The sequence below is a fragment of the Lonchura striata genome, chromosome 2 (genome assembly GCF_046129695.1).
Source record: "Lonchura striata isolate bLonStr1 chromosome 2, bLonStr1.mat, whole genome shotgun sequence".
Classification (NCBI taxonomy): Eukaryota; Metazoa; Chordata; class Aves; order Passeriformes; family Estrildidae; genus Lonchura; species Lonchura striata.
The window spans coordinates 58,867,788-58,891,622 of NC_134604.1; the positions used below are offsets into that span (position 1 = coordinate 58,867,788).

At 40.1% G+C, this 23,835-nt stretch overlaps 1 protein-coding gene across 1 annotated transcript; it reads right to left on the minus strand.

Moving 5' to 3' along the window:
* Positions 1 to 1,841: 1,841 nt before the first annotated feature.
* Positions 1,842 to 23,521, minus strand: OLFM4 (olfactomedin 4). The gene is made up of 6 exons (XM_021530890.3): positions 23,438 to 23,521; positions 21,149 to 21,226; positions 17,478 to 17,630; positions 11,377 to 11,589; positions 10,341 to 10,494; positions 1,842 to 2,727 (listed from the first exon to the last, which is right to left on the minus strand). Exons 1-6 carry the CDS (start codon positions 23,516 to 23,518, stop codon positions 1,934 to 1,936), a joined length of 1,473 nt encoding a protein of 490 aa, XP_021386565.3. The 5' UTR covers positions 23,519 to 23,521; the 3' UTR covers positions 1,842 to 1,933.
* Between the last annotated feature and the right edge of the window lie 314 nt (positions 23,522 to 23,835).

A 23,835-nucleotide genomic window follows, 5' to 3' on the forward strand; every position in this document is an offset into this window, starting at 1 on the left:
CATTTCTTGATAAGTGATGAGCTATTCACCTTCCTTGACACACACAGATGAAGAGGGGGGAAATTTTGCAGTATTTTCTTCTTTCTTTCTCAGCAAAATGCTTGTCTGTTGCAGATTATTCACACAGCAGCCCTGCCTGTACTGCCTGATCAGATTACTGCACCAACACCTCCATGGCTTTCAAATTCATTTCACAGGTTTCCAAGAAACAGATGCTGATACCTGATAAGTGGCAGCACCTGGATTCAAAACATGTTATCAGTTCATCTGCCTCCAATATCTTGAGTAACATCTCAGCTTGGTGAAGTGTTGCCCTAACCAGCTAACATATTTCCATGAAGGGAAATAAAGTTCCTCTTCCATACTTGTTGACATACAGATTCACACCTTTCATTGCTCCTACTTAAGCACACAGAGACCAAGTGAGTGCAGTAATCCTGTTTCAAATATCAGGTGCCCAGGGCTCCCATTGCATCCCGGAAGTTACCTATTTGTCACAAATAGCTTTAAATGGGTCTATAGAACAGCTGAGATTCTTTGAAACAGTTTTTTATTAAAACAAAAGCAATCATTTGCATGTTGATTTTGATTATCAGAGGACACAGACATGGTTGCATATGTAACAGAAGAAAATAAACCACATGAACTGCATTCTTTGTCATTTCAGAGCTCTAAATTTGTGGTTTAGCTTGCTTTCTGGCATTATGAAAATAAGACCTTGTTACAGTGCACATATTCAGAAACTATCACAAAATAACCATTAAAAAATGAAAACCATATCATATATTCAACTAGTTTGACCAGACTCATGTTTTCCACAATACCTCTTACCTTGCTTTAAAACAGAATTACCCAGGGAACAAATAGGAGCCTAGATTAATGAGGCTCTCAGGAATCTAATTACAGAATGGCAAAAATGTTGAAAAGAGGCACGTCTGTTATTCTATGGCAATGCATTATATACACCAAGAGCCATTTGTGGCCAATAAAGTCAATAGGAGGATTTGCATAAACTTCAAAGAACATAAAGAAAAGGAAAACAGTGTTCTTTGCACTGCACTGGCTAGAAAATTAAGTATATAACTAGGTAAGACCACTTGTAGGGTCAGGTTTAGACACACAGAATTAATAAGGGAAGCAGAGCAGAAGGGAAAATTGAGGAAAACCATACTGCCAGTTTTGCCTCCACAAGCACTCCAATAAGGCAGCCTAGTAGTGTGGCAGCTTGGAAGAGTGTTGAACTGCATGGAGGCAGCTATAGCTGGGGGCCAGGGGCCAGTATCCCACTGCATCACTGCTATCAAGGGCAGTAAGTCCTGTTCTTTCCACAATGCCTTCCCTTCCTGTGGTAGCACTTATACAGCAAAGTGCATTTTTACCCTCCCTCCTGAAGTCTTGAGCCAGATACCGCTGCTTCCAGCTAACAAATGGATTGCTATCTTCTGACCAAGTCTTATTCCTACTCTATTTTAACCCTTGATTTAATTTCTCCGAGGCCTCATTTCACTCTGATGACGATCAGTGGAAAATTATTCTGTTTCTGAGTACCTTGCTTGTGTTACTCTGACAAATGCAAATTGGTGGGTAATTAGCTACTCAGCCACCAGATAGTCTGTGCCCAGCTATTTCTTCAAACAAAAAGCACTAAATCTATGCACTGAATCTACCCCCAGAGACAGGACAATTTTAAAGTATTGAGAACCAATAAACACCAAGAAAAACCTAAAAAACCTCATAGTGCCAACTCCTGCCAGCAATATTAGTGGTCAGAGTGGGCAATCCCTTTAAAGAGTATAAGTACCTGTATGACACCCCCACACACTGGTCATCAAATCAGATGAACTCTGAACTGGCAGTAGCACTGTCTAAAGGTCCATTGGATCTCTCATATTGGCTGCTGCCAGTTTTATCATATGCATACATCCCCAAGGTACTAAGGCTGAAAAGTCACATCATATCTTACAAGGTAGCCATCACTGTAAACATAAAGTCTCTGATCTGTGGGGCTATAATCAATACTCTGGATTGTATCTAACTTTTTATCCATGATGATACTAACTCTATTTTCTTGGCCAGTTCTTGTGTCATACATGTAGAAGATCTCCTCTTTCTTGGTGTTCAACGGCCTTGTGGCATAAAGAACACCACATAACATGAAAGCATTGGAAACAGATGGCTTGTACTGTCTCGTCTGCCAAGTATTTAGCACATCAAGTGTGGTCTCATTGAGCTTGCTAATCACAATGTTGCCCACGTTATTTTCAGTTGAATATATTACCCATAACCCACTTTCATCCACGGCAAAATCTATGTCCTGCCATGCTACGCCTGCATAAGAGAAACGGTTACCAATAGCAGCATCTGGAAGCTGCTTCCTCAAAACCTCTGTGTTTGTTTTTATGTTGTGCTTCACCATATATCTCGAACCATAAAGATGATAGTACAAGTAATTTTTATAAAGGGCAGCACCACTTCCTTCCCCATATGTTATTCTCCTTTCATACGTGTATTTAAACAGCAGCAATTCATCAAAGGAATTATAAATTCTGAAGTATTCCAAGTATCTCCCATCGGTGTTCAATGGTGCAACCCAGTAGACTTCCTTGTCTGGGTTAGAGGGATCGTAATCTCTACCCCAGGAACCATATTTGTAGGAAAATCCTCTCCAGTTCAGCTTGGCAACATAAGGCTGGCTAACATTCATCGGTCCATGGTGAACACAGGTACCTGTAAGTAAAGAGAAAAAAACCAAACAGGTTTTCCAAATGTCATTACTAGGGGAGAGGTTTTGCAGACCGTAGCCTCTAGACTGTGCTTAGTAGGAATAGCTTTGTGACCAAGCACACACATAAATGCACAGCTTCAAGTGTAAAATGCACATTTTGGGCCAAGGTCAGCAACTGGACGGCACCTAGTGTTCCAGGTTGACTCAAAAAAAAAAAAATAGACTACACATTATTACACTTATTTTAAAGAGAATATGGGGGATTAAATCACAGAAAGTAAGTGCTCACTGTGCTGTTACATACAAGGCACAGATTTCTGTTTCTACCCATTTGAGGCAGGCCAGCCTGATGCATTAGGAAATCCCTTGGAAAATACAATTTCAGAAGCATTTGAGGTTATTTTCTACCTCAGTGGAACTGAAAGCATAGGAGTTGGGGGGGGAAAAAGAATGAGGAGCATCTGATTTCTGTGTATTTCACTGTGAAGGGGAAGAAAGGAGCAGAAACAGCAGTAATTCCAGAGTCACATTTCAGATTAGCATTCTGCTGTCAGAATCACAGCTTTACAACTATGTGTCACAGCCACATGGTGCCTTCCACCTCAGGCCCTCAAAGAAATCTTCAGACAGTAACAACCACAGTACAGGAAATGCACACTGATATACTCTGGCTTTTCACATAGGGCGACGCTAAAGAAGATATGATTTCAAGCTGAACCAGAACACCTCTGTTTTACACATATCAACTATAAAACCATTTTCAACATCATGGAAAAAAATAATTTAAATACAAGAAACAGTTTTATTTTACTCATGCTGAATTAGTGACATTCCTGTTTCCTGATAAATTCTTAATATTGTAAGTCATTAGTAGGAAAAAAAACTCCACTCAAAAATGTCCCTGGGCTTCTGATGAGTGTGAAGCTTCCACCGGCAAAAACCAGCATGTACTTTTCCAAGTGTTAAACTAGCTTTTTGTATTACTGCCACAAAAGTGTCACAGATTTTTCTCTGTAAGGTTATCTTCACCTGAGGTAATGGAGACAGAGATATCAAGTGGCTGGCACCAGCTCACAAGCTTAGTGGTACTCCAGTGTTTCCCAGTTCACCAGGGTGCTCTAGCCACAGGATAGCCTTCCATATTAAAGATGGAGTATAATATGAATAGACCCAAGTCTCACACATCAATTAATAAATAAACAATGACCGCAAATTTTGGTGTTAATAATACCTCACTCAAAATGGGAACTCTTTTCTGACAGCTATGGTGCTGATGAAAGTCAAAACTAACTTTTGAGGTTTTAATACTTTGACTGGGAATCATGTCACGATTTCTTGCAGCTTCTATGACAAGAATGGCTCATAAGCTCAATCATAAGAAAGGATGCCTGACATAAAAATAACCTCTGTTTTAACACAAAGAAGAAAGAGGAATAAGAGAAAGATTTTTTGTTTTGCCCTCAAAGCTGACCATCCCTAAAGCATGGCCAGACAATACTTATGGAGATTAATTGGAAACTCCTGAAACCACAGACAGGAAAAGTCTAGGAGACATTTTGTTCTCAAAGGCTTTGCAGTCTATCTCACAGAAAGAAGTAAAATTAGAGGCAGACCAATCTGAAGTATTCTACTTGGAAAAAGACTGGGAAACAACATAATTGGTGAAAAAAAAATGCACAGTTACAAAAGCAGAGAAATCTTTTTCTGATCTCCTTTGCCTAGAAGAAAGGTGCTCTACCTATGGGACTAGAAAACCTGTGTCCTGAATATTAGTAAGTGTCCAAGCACTGACATTTGTGCCAATGTGCAAAGTTGGTTTGGGCAGTGAAGAACTGTGTGTCTTCCCCTCTCTCAAAATGTATTATTTGTCTTTTTCTACTGCATAACACCTTCACTCCTCACAGTTTTGTACTGTCTTATGCTAGTGACTGTGACCTGGAGGACATGTGATTCACCCACAGCCTTCTCTCAACATCTGAGGAAGGTGGGGAGCAGTTTTATATTAAATATAAATCACTATAATGAGCTAAATCCCTGTGTCCCCCAGGCCATGTTGGCAACTTCCTTGGGGGCAGTATTGTCCATGGGAGTAGCTCTTCATCACCAAGTCTCCATCTGATGGCAGAGAGGGCAGCAGAAATTGTAAGCACTCCCATCTCCTCCCCCAGACACTTTTACATCCTGGGTTTCTTGCAGCTGCAACATGGCATGACCCTGGTTGAATGCTGCTTTCCTTCGTGCCACCAAGAATCCATTCGAATCAGCATTCCTGGCTTGGAGCAGATGAGCATTTAAGCATGCACTTAAGTGCTTTACAAAGGACGAGGCCCTGGAGCAGAAACCTCATTTCCAAATATAGCAGACAGGCAGGCACTGCTGTGTGGCTGGCCAGGCTGGATCTCTGGAAATGGCACGTAGCATGTCTAGTAACATGGCCTCAGCACTTGGCACAGCTACCAGCATTTGGAGGTGCTTACACCTCAGCTCATGCAAAGGAAGAAAGCTAAGGCAGCCAGTGCAAAATGACTTGCAGCCTGCCAACTTCATAAATCAATTTGAACTGTTTTTTTTTCCTCATATCTCTATTATGTATTGTTAACTCTGGCATGAGGACTTCTTTAAAACTGGTGATATATTGAATATATTACTGTGCTTAAATCACAATAAACTTATCTCAGAATTAAATGGCTATTAAATGCTCTAAAATTCTTCATTTGTTTTAAAAAATGTAGTACTGAAGCTTGCAGGTAGTAAAGCACTGCTAAGCTCATCTATATGCGACCTCAAATAATTTTTCATGTCATTAAGCAGAACACAATTCCAGATTTATTTTAATAATTTATACATTGTTTCATAAATAAAAAACAAACGTGTGTTCAGCAGAGAGACCTTTTCTTACAAAAGAAATAATAAATTATTATTTCTTCCCTTAAAGAGATCTCTCTGCTGAACACTTGTTTGGTTTTTATTTATGAAACAATGAATTATTAAAATAAAGTTAGAAGTGTGTTCCTTTTTAATGACATCAAAAATTGTCTGAGGTTTCTATAGAGTATGTGCTTGATTTTTATTTCCTTGAAAATTCTCCCATATTTTTTTTTACAAAACTCCTCTGTGGTAGTCGGGGGTGATCTGTCTTTCACACAGGTTCAGAAGAATTCATTGTTGTTTATTTAATCTAAACTTGCCTCCCTGTCTAGATCTTGGGGGGAAAAAAATCACACAAAGGAAACGAAGTGTCATGTAATTTTGTAAATATTAGAAGGTACTTGAAATAAATCCATATGCATTATTCAAACTTTCAAGTTTTTAACTCCTTTCTCCATTGTTTTGGGCCACAGATAAATGACATCCTGGTATTTCTGCCTTCCTTCGTAGCAAACAGACAAGGGAAGGACTAGCAAAGGTACATACACACATACTTGTCCCCACATAAAGAACCAGCATCTCAGCTCTACAGATTATATACTAATCCTCTGAGTCATCAGAAAAAGAGCTGACACCTAGTTTTCAGGACTGAAGAGAGCCTGACTTGCTTGGCTAACAGGCTGCAGAACTGAGCATGAGGCACATGCTGTTGGGTCTTCCTTTACCCACTTCACTCTGAAGCGCTGGCAGAGCATATCAGCTTCTTACTCCAGCAATACAAGGAAACATTCCAGCATCCTCTTCCCACCAGGCAGCTGTATCTGATTGCAGAAAAGAAGGGACCACCCTTGGCCTATGCAGACAAAGGTCACAAGACTAGGTGGGACCCGCACTGGAAGGAACTCCCACAGGGGGCACCAACACCAGAAGCAGGCTGGTGCTACATTCTCACACAGGCTCCCAAGCACCATAATATGCACCCTCCCATCAGATCAACTGCTGCATCCAGATGTGGGAGCTGTTTTTCCTAGCCTTACTAGGGCTTGAGATACAAAAGACTGAGCTCTAAAAGAAAGGTTAATCCTGGCTCCTAATGTCTCAATAAACAGGAAGACCGGCAAAGACATTCCAGTCTTCCACCAGTATCATGGGGGACAGACACAGGCTTGAAGCTGCATAAAAGACGACCTGTGTTGGCAACATCTAACAGGGGATGGAGTGGAGGGAGGGCTGTGTTTCAACTGACATGCCTTAAGGCAACTAAGCAGCTAAGGTCCTTCAAATCAGCTCTTTCCAATGCCAGTGAATAAATGCATGTGTCTCCAGGGGCAGTTCAGGAACTCCTGGGGAGGACAACTGGCCAGTCCTTTTCAGGTGCCTCTAGGCATATCTCTCTTTGTGCATGGATGCATTCAGTTCAAAACACAGCCCCAGATATTCAAAAAACACAGACGGCTTAGGTTCATAGGAGGTAAAACATAAGCTAAGAGAGAAATCACTGCAAGACTCCAATAGGATTGCCCAAGTTTCAGCACTGGGCTACTCCAGGTATTCCTCCTGCTGAGACCTACTCACCAGTAGCTCAAAATCCTTAATTTCTCAGTATACAAAATCCAGGAAGAAAAGAAAAACAACACTGCTCATTTTTTCCTTCCTTTCCATTTTGCCTTTGAATTTCACCTAACTCACTTCTCACCAGTTCCTCTCTCAGATTATTTCAGTGAGGTGCAACACAGCATCTGCTGCAGAGTCCTCCAAAGACCACCCTGGGGGTCTTTTCTGTCCATACCTACCCAATGCAGCCACATGAGATCAGCCCAAAGGAAAACTAATGGATAACTATTTCTTCCCACTGGAGTGGTGAGGAGACAATGCCATGAACCATTGCAGATAGGAGAGTCAGTGACAATGGGGATGACTACCTATATATCAGATATTCAGGCACACAACACTCCAGTCAGGGTAAGGAAAATGGAAACCAGTGATTTCTTTCTGCTCTGTTATTTGAGAACCAGTCTGCTCACTCAAAGAAATACAGCAGCAAAAGCCTTGGGGGACAGAGTCAGAGGGGCTACATACTACAGCAATGTGAAGCAAGAAGCTTTAATTAAACTTGCATTTAGACTCGTGATCTTAGACAGCTTGGGGATTAGCCAATTTCTCTCTAGTTCACACTGCCTACCCAAAATATGCAGGAGGAGGATGAAGGGGGAAAGAAAAAGCAATCTGAAAACAGGACAAAGAGTCAGTTTAATACAAACATTATAAATATAATATGAACTAAAATCGGGGCAAGGCCAAGAGGTTTGGCAGGAATTCAAGACATTCAAGCTTGCAGAGAAAACATACTGAAATTGTATTCAAACACACAAATGGGTGCTAGAAAGCTCCAGAGGCTTAGCTGTGAGCATCCATGCAGCACCCCCAAAATGACCAGCCAGGAGATGCAGCTTTCTCACATACTTACTCCATCTTCCCAAGCAAAAATATCTTACTGCTTTTAAGTGTTTTCAGATATAGTCTGCTGGACATGTAGCTGCTCTATAAAGTCCTCTGCACAGATGATAGCTGCTCCCCATGAGTCACACAAAGTCATAATATGCTAATCCTGTGTGGATTAGCAGGGATCTGGACCTACAAAACACCTGGGTTTTCTGTAGAGCTAGCATCTCCCAACACAAAGAAAACTTGCCAGCCTACAAGAGTTTCTCTGCCAGTCCTTTGTGCCATCCTCGGAGACCACACTCGCCCCAAAGGAGGCCATGTGCTAATATACTCACACACATCTTCCAACTCCTCCCAAGGTCCTAACTCTGGACACAAAAACTCACAGACAACACCAGAGGTTGTCCTCAGCTGATTTCAGTGCTGGTAACTCTCTGGAAGTTGTTATACCAAGTTGTTTTTACCTCCTTCATTCTTTTCTAATAGAATGCAGTGTTGCCTTATGCAAAGGTGCCTGAGCTGTCTGACCATTCAGGAATACGGCAATGCTGAAGCAATACCATTTTGGGTCCAGATAAGGTCTACCCATCTCCCTACTGTACTGTGTGGGAAACAATGCTGAATAAGTCTATTACAGTCACAATTCCACACAGTTCCATTTACCCACCCCAGAGCTACCATCCTGTTCTAGACCACGACTTGCCTATCCCAGCTTGGAGTTGCACTCCAAGTGGTTTCCCCTTTCCTACACAGTGAAAGCTGCTATACCCCACAGACACACCAACCAGCCAGGTGATAAAAGCAGCCCTCTCCTCCATCACCCATGGAAGGACACAGTATTCTTGTTCAGTACTTTCCCACCAAAACAAAAGCTTGCTGTAGGCTCAAAGAGAACGAGATTGTTTGAGGGTGGTGGTGTGTGGAAAGAAACATTCTTCTAAAAGATGTGGAATTTTTTTCATTGAAATATTTTGAGTCCTTCCATAAGGAGCAGAGAAAGGCCTTGAGATTTTTTTACTGCAGGTTTTTTTTTCAGATTTCTCTCTTGTCTTACTCCCAGACAAGGTGTTACTCATGCATTCTGTCTGAGAAACACAGCACCTGCTTGCATTGCCATGAAGTCCTAAGGAAGGACTGCTCACTCTAAAAGAAACTTGTATTTCTGCCTCTCACCTTTCAAATTAATTAGCTGACCTCAAGGCAATGAGAGCTAAATGCTGGTAGATGTAAATTTGTGCTCCTTGAAAGCAGGACATGGCTCCTCCTTTACTATAGGCTCCTCTAGCTGATTGTTAACCAGCTTATGTGAAAAAGCAAGAATCTTCCCCTGGGTATTGTATACAACATAGCACTTTTGCTCTTACAATACTCTGGCTAAAGGAAACCCCTGTGTATAAAACACTCAGGGAACCAACATGGTTTTAGAAATCCTCCTTTCTGTTAGCAACTGGGATTCTTGACTTGGCATATCTCATCTAGTGTTTCCTAAATGTTTTGCTCCAGTATGTCATATCTGACTCTCAAAATCTCTCAGATTATGATTCACTCACAATATGATCTTTTCAAACTGAACACATTGTCCAAACAAAAGTTCTTTCAGTTATAAACTAATTACCACTCAACACCATTATATGAACTGCACTCTGAGAGCCATTGATCCAGGCCCCAGAATATAACCTTTCCTAGTTAAGAAAACTATAAAATCTTAGTTTCATTGAATTCAGTAATACAGCTTTCTCTTTATCTTCCCGAGACCAGAATTTTCCCCCAGCTCCCTTGACCACCTGTTTTAGAAGCATCTTTTGATTGTCAAGCAAAGGTAATCTCCATGCAAATCTCCCTTCTGGAGCTTACATATCTACAGCTTTAGTACATCAACAGTTGCTCATACATTTTCCAAGCAGCCTTAGAGCAGTATTGCCATGAACACAGGCCACTTTCACAGGAACTACTGAAAATCAAAGCTAGTTAGTAAAATTACATCATTTCCCACAGGTAATTGTTCCGGAAAAAAAAAAAAAAATAGAAAAGAGATAGAGATCCACTTTTCAAACTATAGATAAGAGGAAGACTGCAACTTGTTCTAGTTGAAAACAGTTACTGTATTTGTAAGAATTTGATTCCTGCCTTCATTTTCTTTTTGTACCATTGATGAAACATTAGGAGCTGTCAGCTAAATTTTTCAAGAGCTAAGGAGTATCATTACAATTGTATTTAATATTAACAAAGGGAAGTCTCTGCATTTACAGTTCTAACTATGTATTATCTTATCTCTTATGTGTTACCCAACAGAAATGCTTACCTGGTGGGAAATAAGGGGGTGATGTAGTTTTGGTTGCATTCTCCTCACACTCTTTCAATCGTTGCTGCAGAGAGGTAATTTGTCGACGAATTGCAAGGACATTGTTTTTGTCCAGTGACTCTAGTTCATTTACCAGTATAGTCAGATTGGTGATCTAGAGGGGAAAAAAAGACAGCAAGTTTAATATCAAGATTATTCTACAGATATTTGCAGGCAGGGCTGACAGAGGACGCTACAGAAAAAGGTTCTAAGAAATAGGCCTTATCCTCATAGCCTCAGCTTGACATTTCCAGCAGAGTACATAACCACAAGGATATGCTTTAGGACTAAGCTGTGTAACAGTATGCAAAAATAGTGTTATTTTACTCATAGCGTAAAACTATCCAGTAAGTCTTAGGCAAGTATCTGTTGGACATAAATACTTATTCTAGCCTTACAAAAGTATCTGCAAAGATAAATAGTTTTTTTTAATCACCTGCTTGATTATATAGAGGACAATGGAGCAAATGAGATTTCACTTTCCATCTTAAGTAATTATTCTCTCTAGGTGCGTGATTAACTACAATTTTGAAAATGTGATTTGTAATCTGCCAGGAAGGTGATAGTCTCTCCCACTTCTCGATTTCTTATTGATTGAACCACTGCCTTAGCAACCAGAAGCAAATTTTTTAATTATCTAAATTAAAGCACGGAGGCTTTCAAGCACAGGGGTCTGTAAATTAATATTTATTATAATAATTTAATCAACTTGTGTGTTTAACACTATGCAAAACTTTTAACTTTCAGGCAGATGTTTGGCAAAACCAGAGTGGACACCATTTGCTTTGGGGTTTCTTTACTTTTCTGTGCTCTATATCAAGGAAGATGTTAATACATTTAAGGTCAAGCTTTCTTTTAATTTATGCTGATTAAATGCTAAAATAATTCTGCTAGCTACAGTAGAGAAAGACTGCATTTTCTCAAGTTAAATGCTAAAGAAAGAATGGACTATCTGTGTACTTGAACCCTCTGTGGCTAATTAAGACCTTGGCAATACCTCCAAATATATTTGCTCAACAATGACATTGCTTCCAACAAGGCTGGGTTTCAGCTGAGTGACCAGTCTCTCTAGGTCACTGATTTCCACTTTCAGTAACTGGAAGTCCAGTTCTGTGTAAGAGACACTGCCCGTTTCCACTTGATGCACTCTGATGGTTAGATTGACAATTTGCTGCTGATACAGTTCAATTCTTTTTGAGTACTCCTTAACCTGAAAGAAAAAAAAAAAGATACATATTCAAGGCCAGGTTATGAAATAAGACAAGGCTCACATCCTTATCGTATTTCTGAGAAAAAAAAATAATATATTTGTTTCTGAGTACCCTATGCATATCTTACACATACTTGCCATATATATTCTTCACATAAACTGCATAAATGTAATTCTCATCACATCCATTAAAAAAGATAAAAATTTAGCCCTCATTTTTTGTCAGCAGTTTCACAAAATCCCCTCAGAAATGCCTGGGAATAAGTGAAGGCAGAATTTTACTCACAGTCTTCCGTTTTAAGTCATTGCCAATATTGTCTCTGTGAGATAATTTTATCCTCAATATGCCAAGAACTTACATTGGTGAAAATTTTACTAGGAAATCTGCAGTGTATTATCTCCCAAAAGCAACCAGAGAAGGCTGCAAAATGCAATAAAGGATCTCCAAATTTTTCAACTTCATTTCCTATTAACTCTGAATGCAAATAGGACTTTACCCTGTGTACATTTGAATTGTGTTAAACATTGGCAGAACTGATTTGATACTTGTCTTTGGTCAGGGAGAAAATACTTAAACATAGTGTTAAAAATCAAATCTGATGGAAATGGAAGTGTTAAAAATATGGCAGGCGTTAGTTGGAGTAATTTATATAGCGGCCTTTTCAGTCTTTGAAGCATTAAATAGTTGTCCAGATAAATATATTTTCACACATATATCTGCTGAGATAAAGGTCACAGCACAAGCATTGTGAAGCAGAATGTTAATGTTATATGGATTTGGGACTTTCCTTAGTTATGTTAGTTCCTTGAAATTTAACGCTTTGGTAAAGGGGCACAATTTCTCTCCCATATGCCTCATATATCATTATATCAAAAAAGATAAGTAGGAATACATAATTTGTTGCTCTAGTAACTTCATATTTATACCCTCAGATGGTATTCGTTCCTCTATCTACAGCAGTGTAGTTTCCATTACTGTTATTTCTTCAGATGAAAGACAGCCTACATCATCTCAAGCATTCTTGCATTATCTTAACCTTAAAAAAAGTCAATATTTTTTCCCATTGTCTGAAATCCTGCCATTATGTGAAGACCATGGACCCCCTGTTTTTCTGCACTGGCAGCAGCCCTTGAGATAGGGAACCAGAAAAAGACCCCACATTTATCAAATTTCAATCTTGATTGAATCCTTGTGTACCAAAGAGATCGTATGGGAGCCAGTGGCATGGAAATTTATAAGTTATATAGTCATGTAGATTAAGGAAGAGAAGCATAAGAGTCAATACTCTGTTCAGAAATATAATCATCAATAATGGCACAACTACACTATAAATCTTAAGCCACTACAAAATCCCTGCATATTATACACCAAAACCAGGATGCTCAGTTCCATGTATTTAAATCTGACTTTGAAACACATCTTCTGTTCTAAATGTGTGCAGCCAGACTTCAAGCTACTCAAAACTGTCAAATTTCCACAAGCTGTAGCAGAAGCACCCTGGCTCACAGCACTGGATGCTCTAGATCTCCCTGATCAGCCAGGATAACTTCGTTATTGAATTAAGAATAAAAAGTTATACAATTAATAATTTTAAAAATAACACCCTAAATGACCTAGACCTAGTTCCTTGTAACTGGCTAGCAACAGGGATAGCTGGGACCCCTTGCCCTAGGTGCCACCATCATCTGGTAGGGAATACAGGAAGAACCAATCCTTTTGGAAAAGTCAGAGGTACTTAGACTTCACACTTTCAGTGATCACCAAAACCAGTTCAGCGTTGAAAGAGAACATCTGAAAAATCATGTGGAAAAATTATTCAAAGGCAAATGTTTAAACTGTGTACCTAGAGTTTGATCAAGAACAACAAAAAATTATTACAGCCTGAGAAGTATGAAGCAAGTCCATTTTTGAGCAAAATTGCTCTGCTGTGCAAAGTTATATCTGTCACACAGGTATCTGGAAATCTATCTAGGTATTAATAACCTCACACAGTAATACTGGAATAATTAACTTTCGCATGGTAATACTGGCAATAATAATGCAATACAGACCAAATCTACAAACCACTGACATAAACAGGCTGCTGGAATTAATGATGGTCACTCATTAGTGAGTAACCTGTGAATTTGAAATTTTCTCTGGGGTTTTCAGAGCCTGGACAAAATGCTGAGGGCTGGAACAAGGCATACATAGTTATTTCAGTCCTGACTGCAGAATGCAGACCTGAAGTTCTCCTCCCATATCAGAGGATTTTCACTCAGTCAACCATCTAGGTCATTTAAGGACACATCCAGCAGAGTATAGCTGAGCCTGAACTAGCACCATCACTCTGCAGTGTTCTGCACAGCCACACCAGTGTCACAGAGAATTTAAGCTAATAGCTCCCCTGGTGAATTATTGGACAAATAAAATTTTCTCAGCAGTGCTGCAGGTCTATACTGCTTATGCAGATAAATCCAGCACATATGTTAAACACTGCAATGCTCTGTGTGGAGATTCCCACCTGCTCAGATCTGGTTTAGGAGGTTTCTTTGGGTTAGAAATATCAGTGGAAGAAAAAAACACTATATTGCTCTGTTGATTGGCAGATAGATTTAAGCAGCTTGTAATCCCTGCTCTTCTACTGCATCTACCTGCTAGGGCCTGCCTGTAGTCTCTTGACAGGCTGGCACAGAAATTCTGCGCATATCCTACTTTTAGGGGTACAGATCAATAACTAGTACTGATTGCTGCTGCATTTGTCATAAAAGCCTAAAGTAGGGTATGATGAGTGCATAGGGCCTGGATTAGCCCTTTATAGGAAGAAAATGGAACCATATGAGGAATATGTAAGGGGGAAAATCCTCAGTTTAAGTTTTTTTTTCCTCATTCCAAGCATCACCACTTCCATTTAATGAAAAGGGCAGGAAAAATCTGCAATGCTCATTTAATGTGTCATTTACCTGCAACTGGTATTTATCAAAACAGGTTTTGCAGCATGCAAGCAGACATTTCTCCAGCACACATTTGGAGAGTACAGAAGGGGGAACAAAGGTGCAAGATGAAGATGTAAAAGAAAAATGTGGGAGGAATGAGAGAAGATAAGAAATTACAAACCCAGCAACTTTCAAAGATCACTCAGCCCAGGACACTGACTTCGAGCAGGCTGACCTCTATAGATCCATAAGGAAAACAAGGCTGGCAGTCTGCCTTCTGAGATGGAGAAGAGTTCCATTGCAGGTTAACCTGCTTTGAAAAGCTGGGGCTTTTTTGCTCCTGTTTTCTGTTAAGCGAGAGTGTTGTGGCCGTCATGAGCCGTGTTCTGAAAGGCACTTTCTCTACGTTCTCTCCTTGTGACTATGTGCTGATCCACCCCTGTCATAGAATTGTCCTCTCCCCCTTCCTATTGAGAGGAACAGCCAATTCCCACTTTGCTTTAAAAGGTTAATTTTCTTCTGTAATCATTATTATGCTGGCAAAGGTTGATGTGACAGAGGAAAAATTAGTCTGGTATTTTCAGCCTACGGTTTGTACTTACTTGGCACATGAGAGCATCTCTTTATCTGCAAGCTTCCTTGCCTGCTGATTCTATAAAAGGACCCCCTTGCTTTTTGAATTACCAACAATCAGGCAAAAGGTTAATGATTCAATCAGGTTGTTTATCTGGGACTTTTAGCACATGGAAAGCATCCTTAAGAGGGTCCAATCCTGCAGCTCTAATCTGGGAAATGTTCCCATGAGCTACAGAGGGTGTTTTAGAAGAGCAACAAAAGCATGGATTCTCAGAGCCAAAAAAGGAAGCACACAGTAGAAAGTCCCACTTCTGTGGTGAGACTAGGTTATGTCTGAATACCCTAGGATTTTGCTCAGGATCATTTCTAATAATAATCAGTATTGAAAGCTTGGGTTTCCTCCATTTCATTATTTCCTGGTCTCTACGAGTATTATCATGATTGCATAAGAAGCATTTTTTTCTACAATTGGAAAGATAAAGAATTTTTGAGCATGGAGATCCATGCATGACAGGATCTCAGAATACTTAAGTTCAGATATCAATAAGGTAATGCTCAAAAACTCTCTTCTTTCTATTAAAAAATAGAACATTATAACTGAGAAATCTTACATCAATTTACACCAAATTCAATCTGCTAATTTCAGTTTCTGACCTAAGGTGTCTCTTTGCCCATATCAGACCAAAGTATGTCACACTTCAACTAGATGCATTGTAACACTTCTTGGCTGATTGGTCTCGACAGGATGAAATTCAGTGAAGCCTGAGACAGGTCAGGAATTTTCACTGTCTGCAGCGAGAATTGCAAGTTGAGGGCAATGTCTACACTGTGGTGCACTGCTGGGCACAGAAGGGTGACAACAGTCACAGCAGCTGACACCAGCTGGCAACCTAGACATTAAAGTCTAGGGTGGGGACTCAGCTTGCCCTGATTTTAGAGGTGAGTTTCAGGTACAAATCCAGACACCTAATTTTAGGTATCTATAGCAGTAACCTGTGTTTTCATGTGAGCAAGTTGTCTGAACTTATTGAAGATCTGAGGTTTTCTTCATAAAGAGATCAAGCAGCACTTGAGATGCTCCCACATCTGCCTGACAGTAGCCTAAAGGGAACATTTACCATTCTGAGTAAAATACCACTAAGAGGTTACACCAGCACAAGAGACTGGGAAAGGTGGTACACAATCACCTCAAAGAATCATGCCAATATCTGGCTAGGAATCACACCCCTCCATCCCATCCCAGCTCAGCTAATTTCAAATGCTGGCACTGACCACAGTGGGAACAGTATGGGGACCTGAAATCTCAGGTATTTTCATGGTTCATTAGCCCTGAGCTGCACTTCCATCCTCCAAGGGATCAGGTAACTCCTGCACTTGGAGGTAGCAGGACTTACGTCAGTTTGTCCTTCATATGCCTGCTGACAGCTGAATGTGCTTCACTGTTAGCTCCAGCTCTTTCAAAACAAACTATTTGAACTGAAACAACTTACCACAGGATCCTACGCCTGTTGTTGTGGGTTTTATGCACAACTTCTTATCTGTTCTTGATTATACTAGAGGAGGGTTATGAATATTTATGATTAGAATTTATAATTTAATGCTTTGCCTTTTCTGCTGATTAATTCAAGGACACTTTGTTTCTTAAGATGCTTGGTTTCCAAAGAAAACACTTTTGCTGGACACCCAATCTAAATCCTGAATATTTATCCATCATAAAAAGTCAAAAGCAGACTCCAGTCTTCACAGGCAGCTTCACCCAGTGCACTTCAGCATGTGTAGGTTTGCCCGAACTCCTAAAAAAATGGATCTCAATTCATGCAACAAGCAACCAAAGCAGTGTTTGTCTTCAACAGAAATGCATAATTCAACAGTCTCACTGCCACAACTTCAGATGTTGAAAAGAATGATTTTTTATTTATTTATTTATTTTTCCCTGTGAGAGCAGAAGCAGTGAAGGGGCAATTATTCACCTACTTCTTCACTCTGGACTGTGGTGACCTTTCTCCTCTTTTCCTTCACTGCCTTCTCACAATCTGGCTGGCTTGATACAAATAATAACACATGAAAGAGCAGGAGGCTTGGCTTCCTATAGCATCGTGTAGCAATCACAAACTAATAAAACTGAGCCAAAAAAGGAAAAGCATAACCATTCTTCCAAAACATACCATATGTCTATAGCTGAAAAGGCTTAGAAAAGAAACCTGAAAATATTCAAATGTATGACATGTTACAATGTCAAAGATTAGAGATTTAATCACATTTCTCCTTGTTCTTACAGAGCTCTCTTTCCCACTCAAAGGCGCACCACAGAAAAATGCTGACTGCTATACTTTTTTGAAGCAGCCACTCTTCAGAAAATATACAATGGTTATTTTTAAGACAAAAGAACACCTTACTTTAGAAAGCTCTGCCTCAAACTTCTCTGAGAGCGTTGTGGCTATAATTTCCAGTTGCTCAGCCTTCTGCACTGGAAAGGTGGTATCTGGCAAGTACACCGAGCACTGACAAGTTCCCTGATCATTCACAGAGCCGGACACGTTGGCAAAGAGCTGCAAAAACAAATTGGTAACAAAAAAGGGTGTTAACATTCATCTCTAGAATCAGTACCTAATAATGTTTGGCAATAACATGAGTTGTGCGAATCATGAGATCAACAATTTCTTTAACTAGTTATCTTTCACCTTTTTCTTCCAAGGAACTCAAAATCTAGCAACTTTTATTACTCATCCTTACAAATCGCTCTAAAAATAGTTAAATATTGCTTTAAAGATTTTACTATTGGAAAAAATAGAGACATATAATAGTCCTTATATTCCCAATCTTGTGGACAATGTTCCTAAGATAATGAAATAACTTTTCCAACAGATAGAAAAGCAGGCAACAGCAGGAAAATAATAATGTAGTAAGTTAGGTCTTACAGCTACTATTCTGTTCATATAAATTGGACAAATAATTTAGTCATTTACATCCAAAGAGAGGAAAGCACTAAAATAGATTTGAAAAAAAAAAATATTCCATTTGAAGATTTGCAGCCAGCCACAGCAAACAGATATGTGCATTTAATTATACACCACTGAAAGGTGATGAATTAAATATGCAGGTTTGGCCTAGGGTTCTTATTTTGCTACAAAATATTGCTCATAACACCCACACATCACAGCCCGCCCATCCATCCTTGTGGATAGCTGGCAAAACTCTTGCCCATGAACTGCCTTGCCCCAGCTGCCTGCATGCTCACAGCATCATCACCGAGCAATGTGCATGAGGGACAGAAAGGTCAGGGCTGGCACCCACTGATCTTGCCTTAATTTACAGCCAAGGCACACTGTAGTCTATAAACACCAGGCTGAATATTGAGCGTGTTCAGAACAGTTATTTTTGTTTGTACATAAAATGTTACCAATTCATAAACCTATCACGAATTTATTAATAAAGATTTTTGATGTTACTTTAAAATATTCTGGCACACACTTCAATGTAGCTGCATATTTTAAAGCTACAGACTTGTTCTTTAAAAACACTTCTTTCTATAATCTCTTCTGCCTTGCAGAAATTCCAGTGTTATTCATGTGTTTTCTCCTTTTCTTTCCCTCTTAAAAATAAAAAAGCAAACAATAAAACCTGTCCCAAGAGCTGACATTTCAGCACTTCTTCCCTGGCTTTTTCACAGTGCTTTCAAGTAATGCCCCCACTGAAAAACCAGCCCAGAACACACAGTGATGACCAGCACCAAAGTTGTCTTCATCTGTGAGCCCAAAAAGAGAAGAGCAGCAAGCAGTAATGATCCCAGTTCGCACTTCTGGCAGCCTCTTTACTGCAGACACAACAAACAGCATACATCTCATTTTGAAAGAAAGCATGGGAAGTCATTTTATCTGTGTTATTCAAGCACCATGGGTCTTAAAACTTCACTCAGATTGCTGAAGACATTTAACATGAAAGGAATTAAAGAAGTATCCCATGGCATTCCAGAATGCCCCAGCACATAACTTGCATTTATTTCTCTGCCAGGTAGGTTACAAAAGCACTTCTGAAAATCCCACTGAAAACACATTTTATCTAAGTTTCCACATATTTTTGAAGATATGGCTATCAGTATGTAAATTACTATGAAAAATTAGTTCCTAGGTCACTTAGGTATTTCTACACCTCTGACTGAGTCCTCAGTGCATTGGCATGGTTGGGATGGCAGGGAAGTTGCTCAGCAATAAAAAAGGAACAGGTGGGAAAGACCAAAAGAAGAAATAAATGTGGCTTAGTGAGTTTATGGGAGCTTCTTTGAGACTGTTGCATACTAGCATGCTAATTTTTGTGTGGAAGGTATTGTGTTCTGTTCCTTCTGTGTGTAACATAAATATGAGTCCATGTCTACATGAGAGTATGTTATACATTGTATAGCAATAATGTGTGCTATTCTTTCATATGCACTACACATCCTGCTATAAACCAGTCTCGACTGTATTATTCCAATCAGTTTTCTCAACTTACTCTGCCTATTTCATGTGCTAAAAAAAAAAATTCATAAATGTATTCAGATATCTCAAAAAAAACCTTGAACTCGTGCTTTTAACCTCCCTGTGAAAAACAATCATTATATTTTAACATTTGAGCTAAGAGGGAGCTTTGAGTTGAAGGCAGAGCTTCACTGCAGTAAATGCCGCTTATATTGAAGCCAACATTTTCCCCAAAAGAGTGGAAACAGCCTGGGCAGACAGAACTGCTTCCATTCTTCCATTGACATTACAAACATTGGGATCATGATGTTGACAAGACCAAGAAGTATTGTTTAGTTAAAAGCCCCTTGGGTCAATAAGTGCTTCAATCAAAACATAATACCAGCCAAATGACAGCCATGCAACAAAAATGTCTTTCTTCATCCTGTAGAAAAATACATGAGATGGACTGCTACTTTTGATGGAGTTGTACAAGTTTTAAAGTTTAATAATTTATACAGAACACTTAAAAGAGAGCCTACAACAAGGACTTGACAGCAGCACTTCACTCTGAAAAATTGTTACATGTACATATTTGAAGCTATGAGATATGCTCCTTCTCCACATCCCTTCAAATTAAGAAAGGGAGTAGAGAGCAGTTACCCCATTTTCTGAAAATCAGGAAATTTGTCACTGTAGCCTAGTGACATTCAGAGCTCTAAATCAGGTATTTGCTCATCCTAAGACAAAGAATGGGATCCACAGAAAGCACATAGCAGGGCCACAGTACAGACAAAAGCCACCTCAGCTGGGCAAGGAAATGGATAATGTTTGGGTCCTGCAAATCAGGCTCTGAAAGAGAACATTGATTTTCTAAATACTCTACTGGAGTCAGAGACTCAGCCCTGTCTCAGAAGAGGTCCCTTCACACATTCCATATGTCACACTGGGCTTGCCTGGATGAAAGATTTGTTGTGAAGCTGAACCTGTGCTTTGGATGAACTCTATTTTTTACAGTAATTTGCAGGACCATACAGAGAAATTGTGACCAACAGAATCTGCTCCAAAGTGAACATGTTATTAAACAGTCACGGAATAGAAAGAGGGAAAGAAAATGAACTCTGAAATCTGCAGACCACAAACTTAAGCACTGTAACAGAAGGAACATAAATAAAATTCAGGTCTAGAACAGGGAGAATCAAGATTTTCTCACTCCCAGCAACCACAAGTGGGCACTACTCAGAAGAGACTTTCAAGGCCTTGTCTAGCTTATGAGATAAGACTTCCTCAGGGAGACTGTAATTACCAAACTGTTTGCCACATTGGCATTAAATCCCCAGGGCCTCATCTGTTTCATGTCTGTGGTCCAGTCCAGTAGTTACAAGGTTAATGCCAAAGGTTTGGCTCTGACTTAAGACACTGAATGACATGGCAACCGTAGTGATGATTTTGGAGATTCACTACTTCCTAAAGTACTGGATACACAACACATAAATGCTTCTCCCAGGCAGCACAACTGGCTTACCTGTGTCAGAGTTAAATCACTAAGTAACTCTGCAGCATTTAAAGAAAAGGACACAACTTCTTAAATTTTGTCTTTTCTGGACTATACTGAAGAATAGTAATGGTTATACCTTTGGGGAAGTGAGCAATTTGCCATTCGTATTCGTAGGCTGAGTCAGATATGGAAGCATCGTACTGAGATGAGCAGTCTGAAAAGAAAAGGAAAGGTTTTTTTTAGTGTGATTTTCTGCATACAGCATTATCCCTTCCCCAACAGATAGCCCCCATCCTGCAGCTTGAAAGCACTTTGATTTTATTATGGGAACTATCCTGAGCAACTGTAAAATTTCTGATCTGCTACTGAGGCGAGAGTTTCCCAGGGCACAGTGTCACTTCACAGACACTTCTTTGTGAAGAAAGGCTCTGTGTGACCAGAGCAAGGCAGGGGATGCTCAGCCTGTCCAGGAGGTGTGAGCTGAGGATGTGACAGGCAGCCGTGGCAGACTGCATGGCAGTCTAAAAGGACAGTGCCATGTCCTACTGCCCCAAATCCAGAGAATACTGTCTTCCCAGCAGGAATGTCCCCTTCTCACCACCCAGCTCATGCCCCAGCTTCTAAGCAGAGGACTTGCTGCCCCTTTCACACCAAGCTGTCAGGCTGTGATGGCTAGGAAACATGTCCCACTCTACTACTAGCACCATGGAGGTGACAGCACCCCACTGTGGAGAGGAAGTACCAGGAGAAGACACCAAGGATACATCCAGATCCACCTTGGGAGCCTTTCATGCAATAAGAATATGTACATTCCCTTTAACTTCCATCCGCAGCTAATGCCTGCCTTCCTGCCACAGCAAGGACTGCAGCTGCCACCCTGACACCGTAACTGGGGGTTACCACAGCCCCACACAGTGTGAAGAGCACGGTGCATTCCCGTGGCACAGCACACTGTCACCCATAACGGGACCTCACCAAAGCCTGCATGAAACTGGGAACTGGAGAGAGACACACTCAGTGTCAAATGGTGTAACAGATGGAGCATCAAATGGGCTTCCCCTGCAACAGGACACTCACTGCTGGGTCTTTCTTCATTTCCCAAATCCCAGCTGGAACCCTGCTCCTGGACCCAGGGGATAGTGGGGATATCCAAATGGCTGCCAAAGGACAGGTCTATTAAGTGGTACAGTATAAACAAGCTTTGTGGGACAATTTGTCAAATAAACCCTCTTGAACAGGTACTTGTGTGCTCATACAGTTACACTGAGCATGATGGGCAGCTGGTAGCAATTAACAGTGTTAGGGCAGAGAGCATCTCAGATTGTGTAATTTCCACAAATTGAGGACTAGCTTAAATCTAAGCAGACTAAAGGAGGACTTTCTCCCCTACTAAGCTTTCTATCCTCAGCTTAACATATATTTACACCTCCATCTTGAATTTTACAGCTTTTCATTCCTTGAGCAGATAAAAGCACCTTCCCAGGAGGTGCTAATTTCACTGCCTGCATCCACAGCACTCACAAACTTTAAGAAATGTAACTAGGGGCACACAGGAATTTTCTGGTTGGTGAATAAACCAGATAAATTAGAAAGAATTACGGGTAGCCAAAATGTTGTTCTCTCTGTTTTAAATAATAAATACCAAAAAAAGGCAGTCATTTGTGGTCAAACAAAACCAAAATGCTTTGCCTCATTTGAAAAAGTTCTTAAGATTTTCATAAACTCTTTTCCTGAAAATTGAAGCCCCATTTTAAATTTGAAAAATAAAAGAACAAAAAGAAAAGATAGAACAAAATCAAAACTATCTTTCACTAATATTAGTGAAATCTTTTGCTTTAAAAAAGCATTTTTCATAGTTTTCTCTTTCCCACCTGAATTTGATGTAGCTTTTGGTTGGGGGTTATTGTGGGAGTTTTTCTGATTGCTTTTATTCTGCTTTGATTTTCTCTCTTGCATAGCTAGATACAGTTTTTGAGGGAAGAGCACCCAACAATAACCAACCAATATAGCTTTAATGTGCCCAGGCACACAGTATGACAGCAATCATGCAACTGGGAAAGCTCCCACCTCCCAATTCCTTCCACATCAAAGATGTGGATCTGTTCCTGCTATAAGCCCTTGCTAATTAATTAGAAGCTACACAGAGCATTTAATATCCACTCAGATCCTCACTGGGAGTTGCACTCATCTAACCAAAGGCAGAATTTGACTCCAACTTTAAACCTGTGCCTCACTTTTACATTTATTACCCAGTCCCTATACGTTAGCTGGGGGGAGGATGGGGGAACACTTTAAACTTTCTCCATGCAGAGACCTCAACATTTGTCTAACAATTTTCCAGTAACCTTAAAAGAATTTCATCAATCTAAACTGCATAAGACGACAAGAAGGCACCAAAGCTCAGGTTATGAGACCCCTGTCTTACCGCTGCTGTTGATGCTGTCGCCTCAGCCAGAGCACTCATGCCCTGCATGAGAAAAAGCACAGCCACCAGTGTGTGCTTCATCTTCTCAGCCTGCAGATGTGCCAACAAAGGGAGAAAGGATGTCTTTTATAGTACAGTCTGGGGATTTCCCCAACCAAACTTTAAGGAACTTGTATGATATTTTTACACGATTTGGATAAGTGATGTCATAAACTCCTATAATAAGCAAATTATTAACGTACAAAGAGTACACGAGTTACCATTGTAAATTAACTATATCCAGTTTTCTAACAGGAAACCTGATCTTAATCTTGATTCTATAGAACATCAGGTGCTTATCTGCTACAAGAGGTCAACAGACATCCCCCTTACAGTGACTCAATCATAAAAATCCTTGC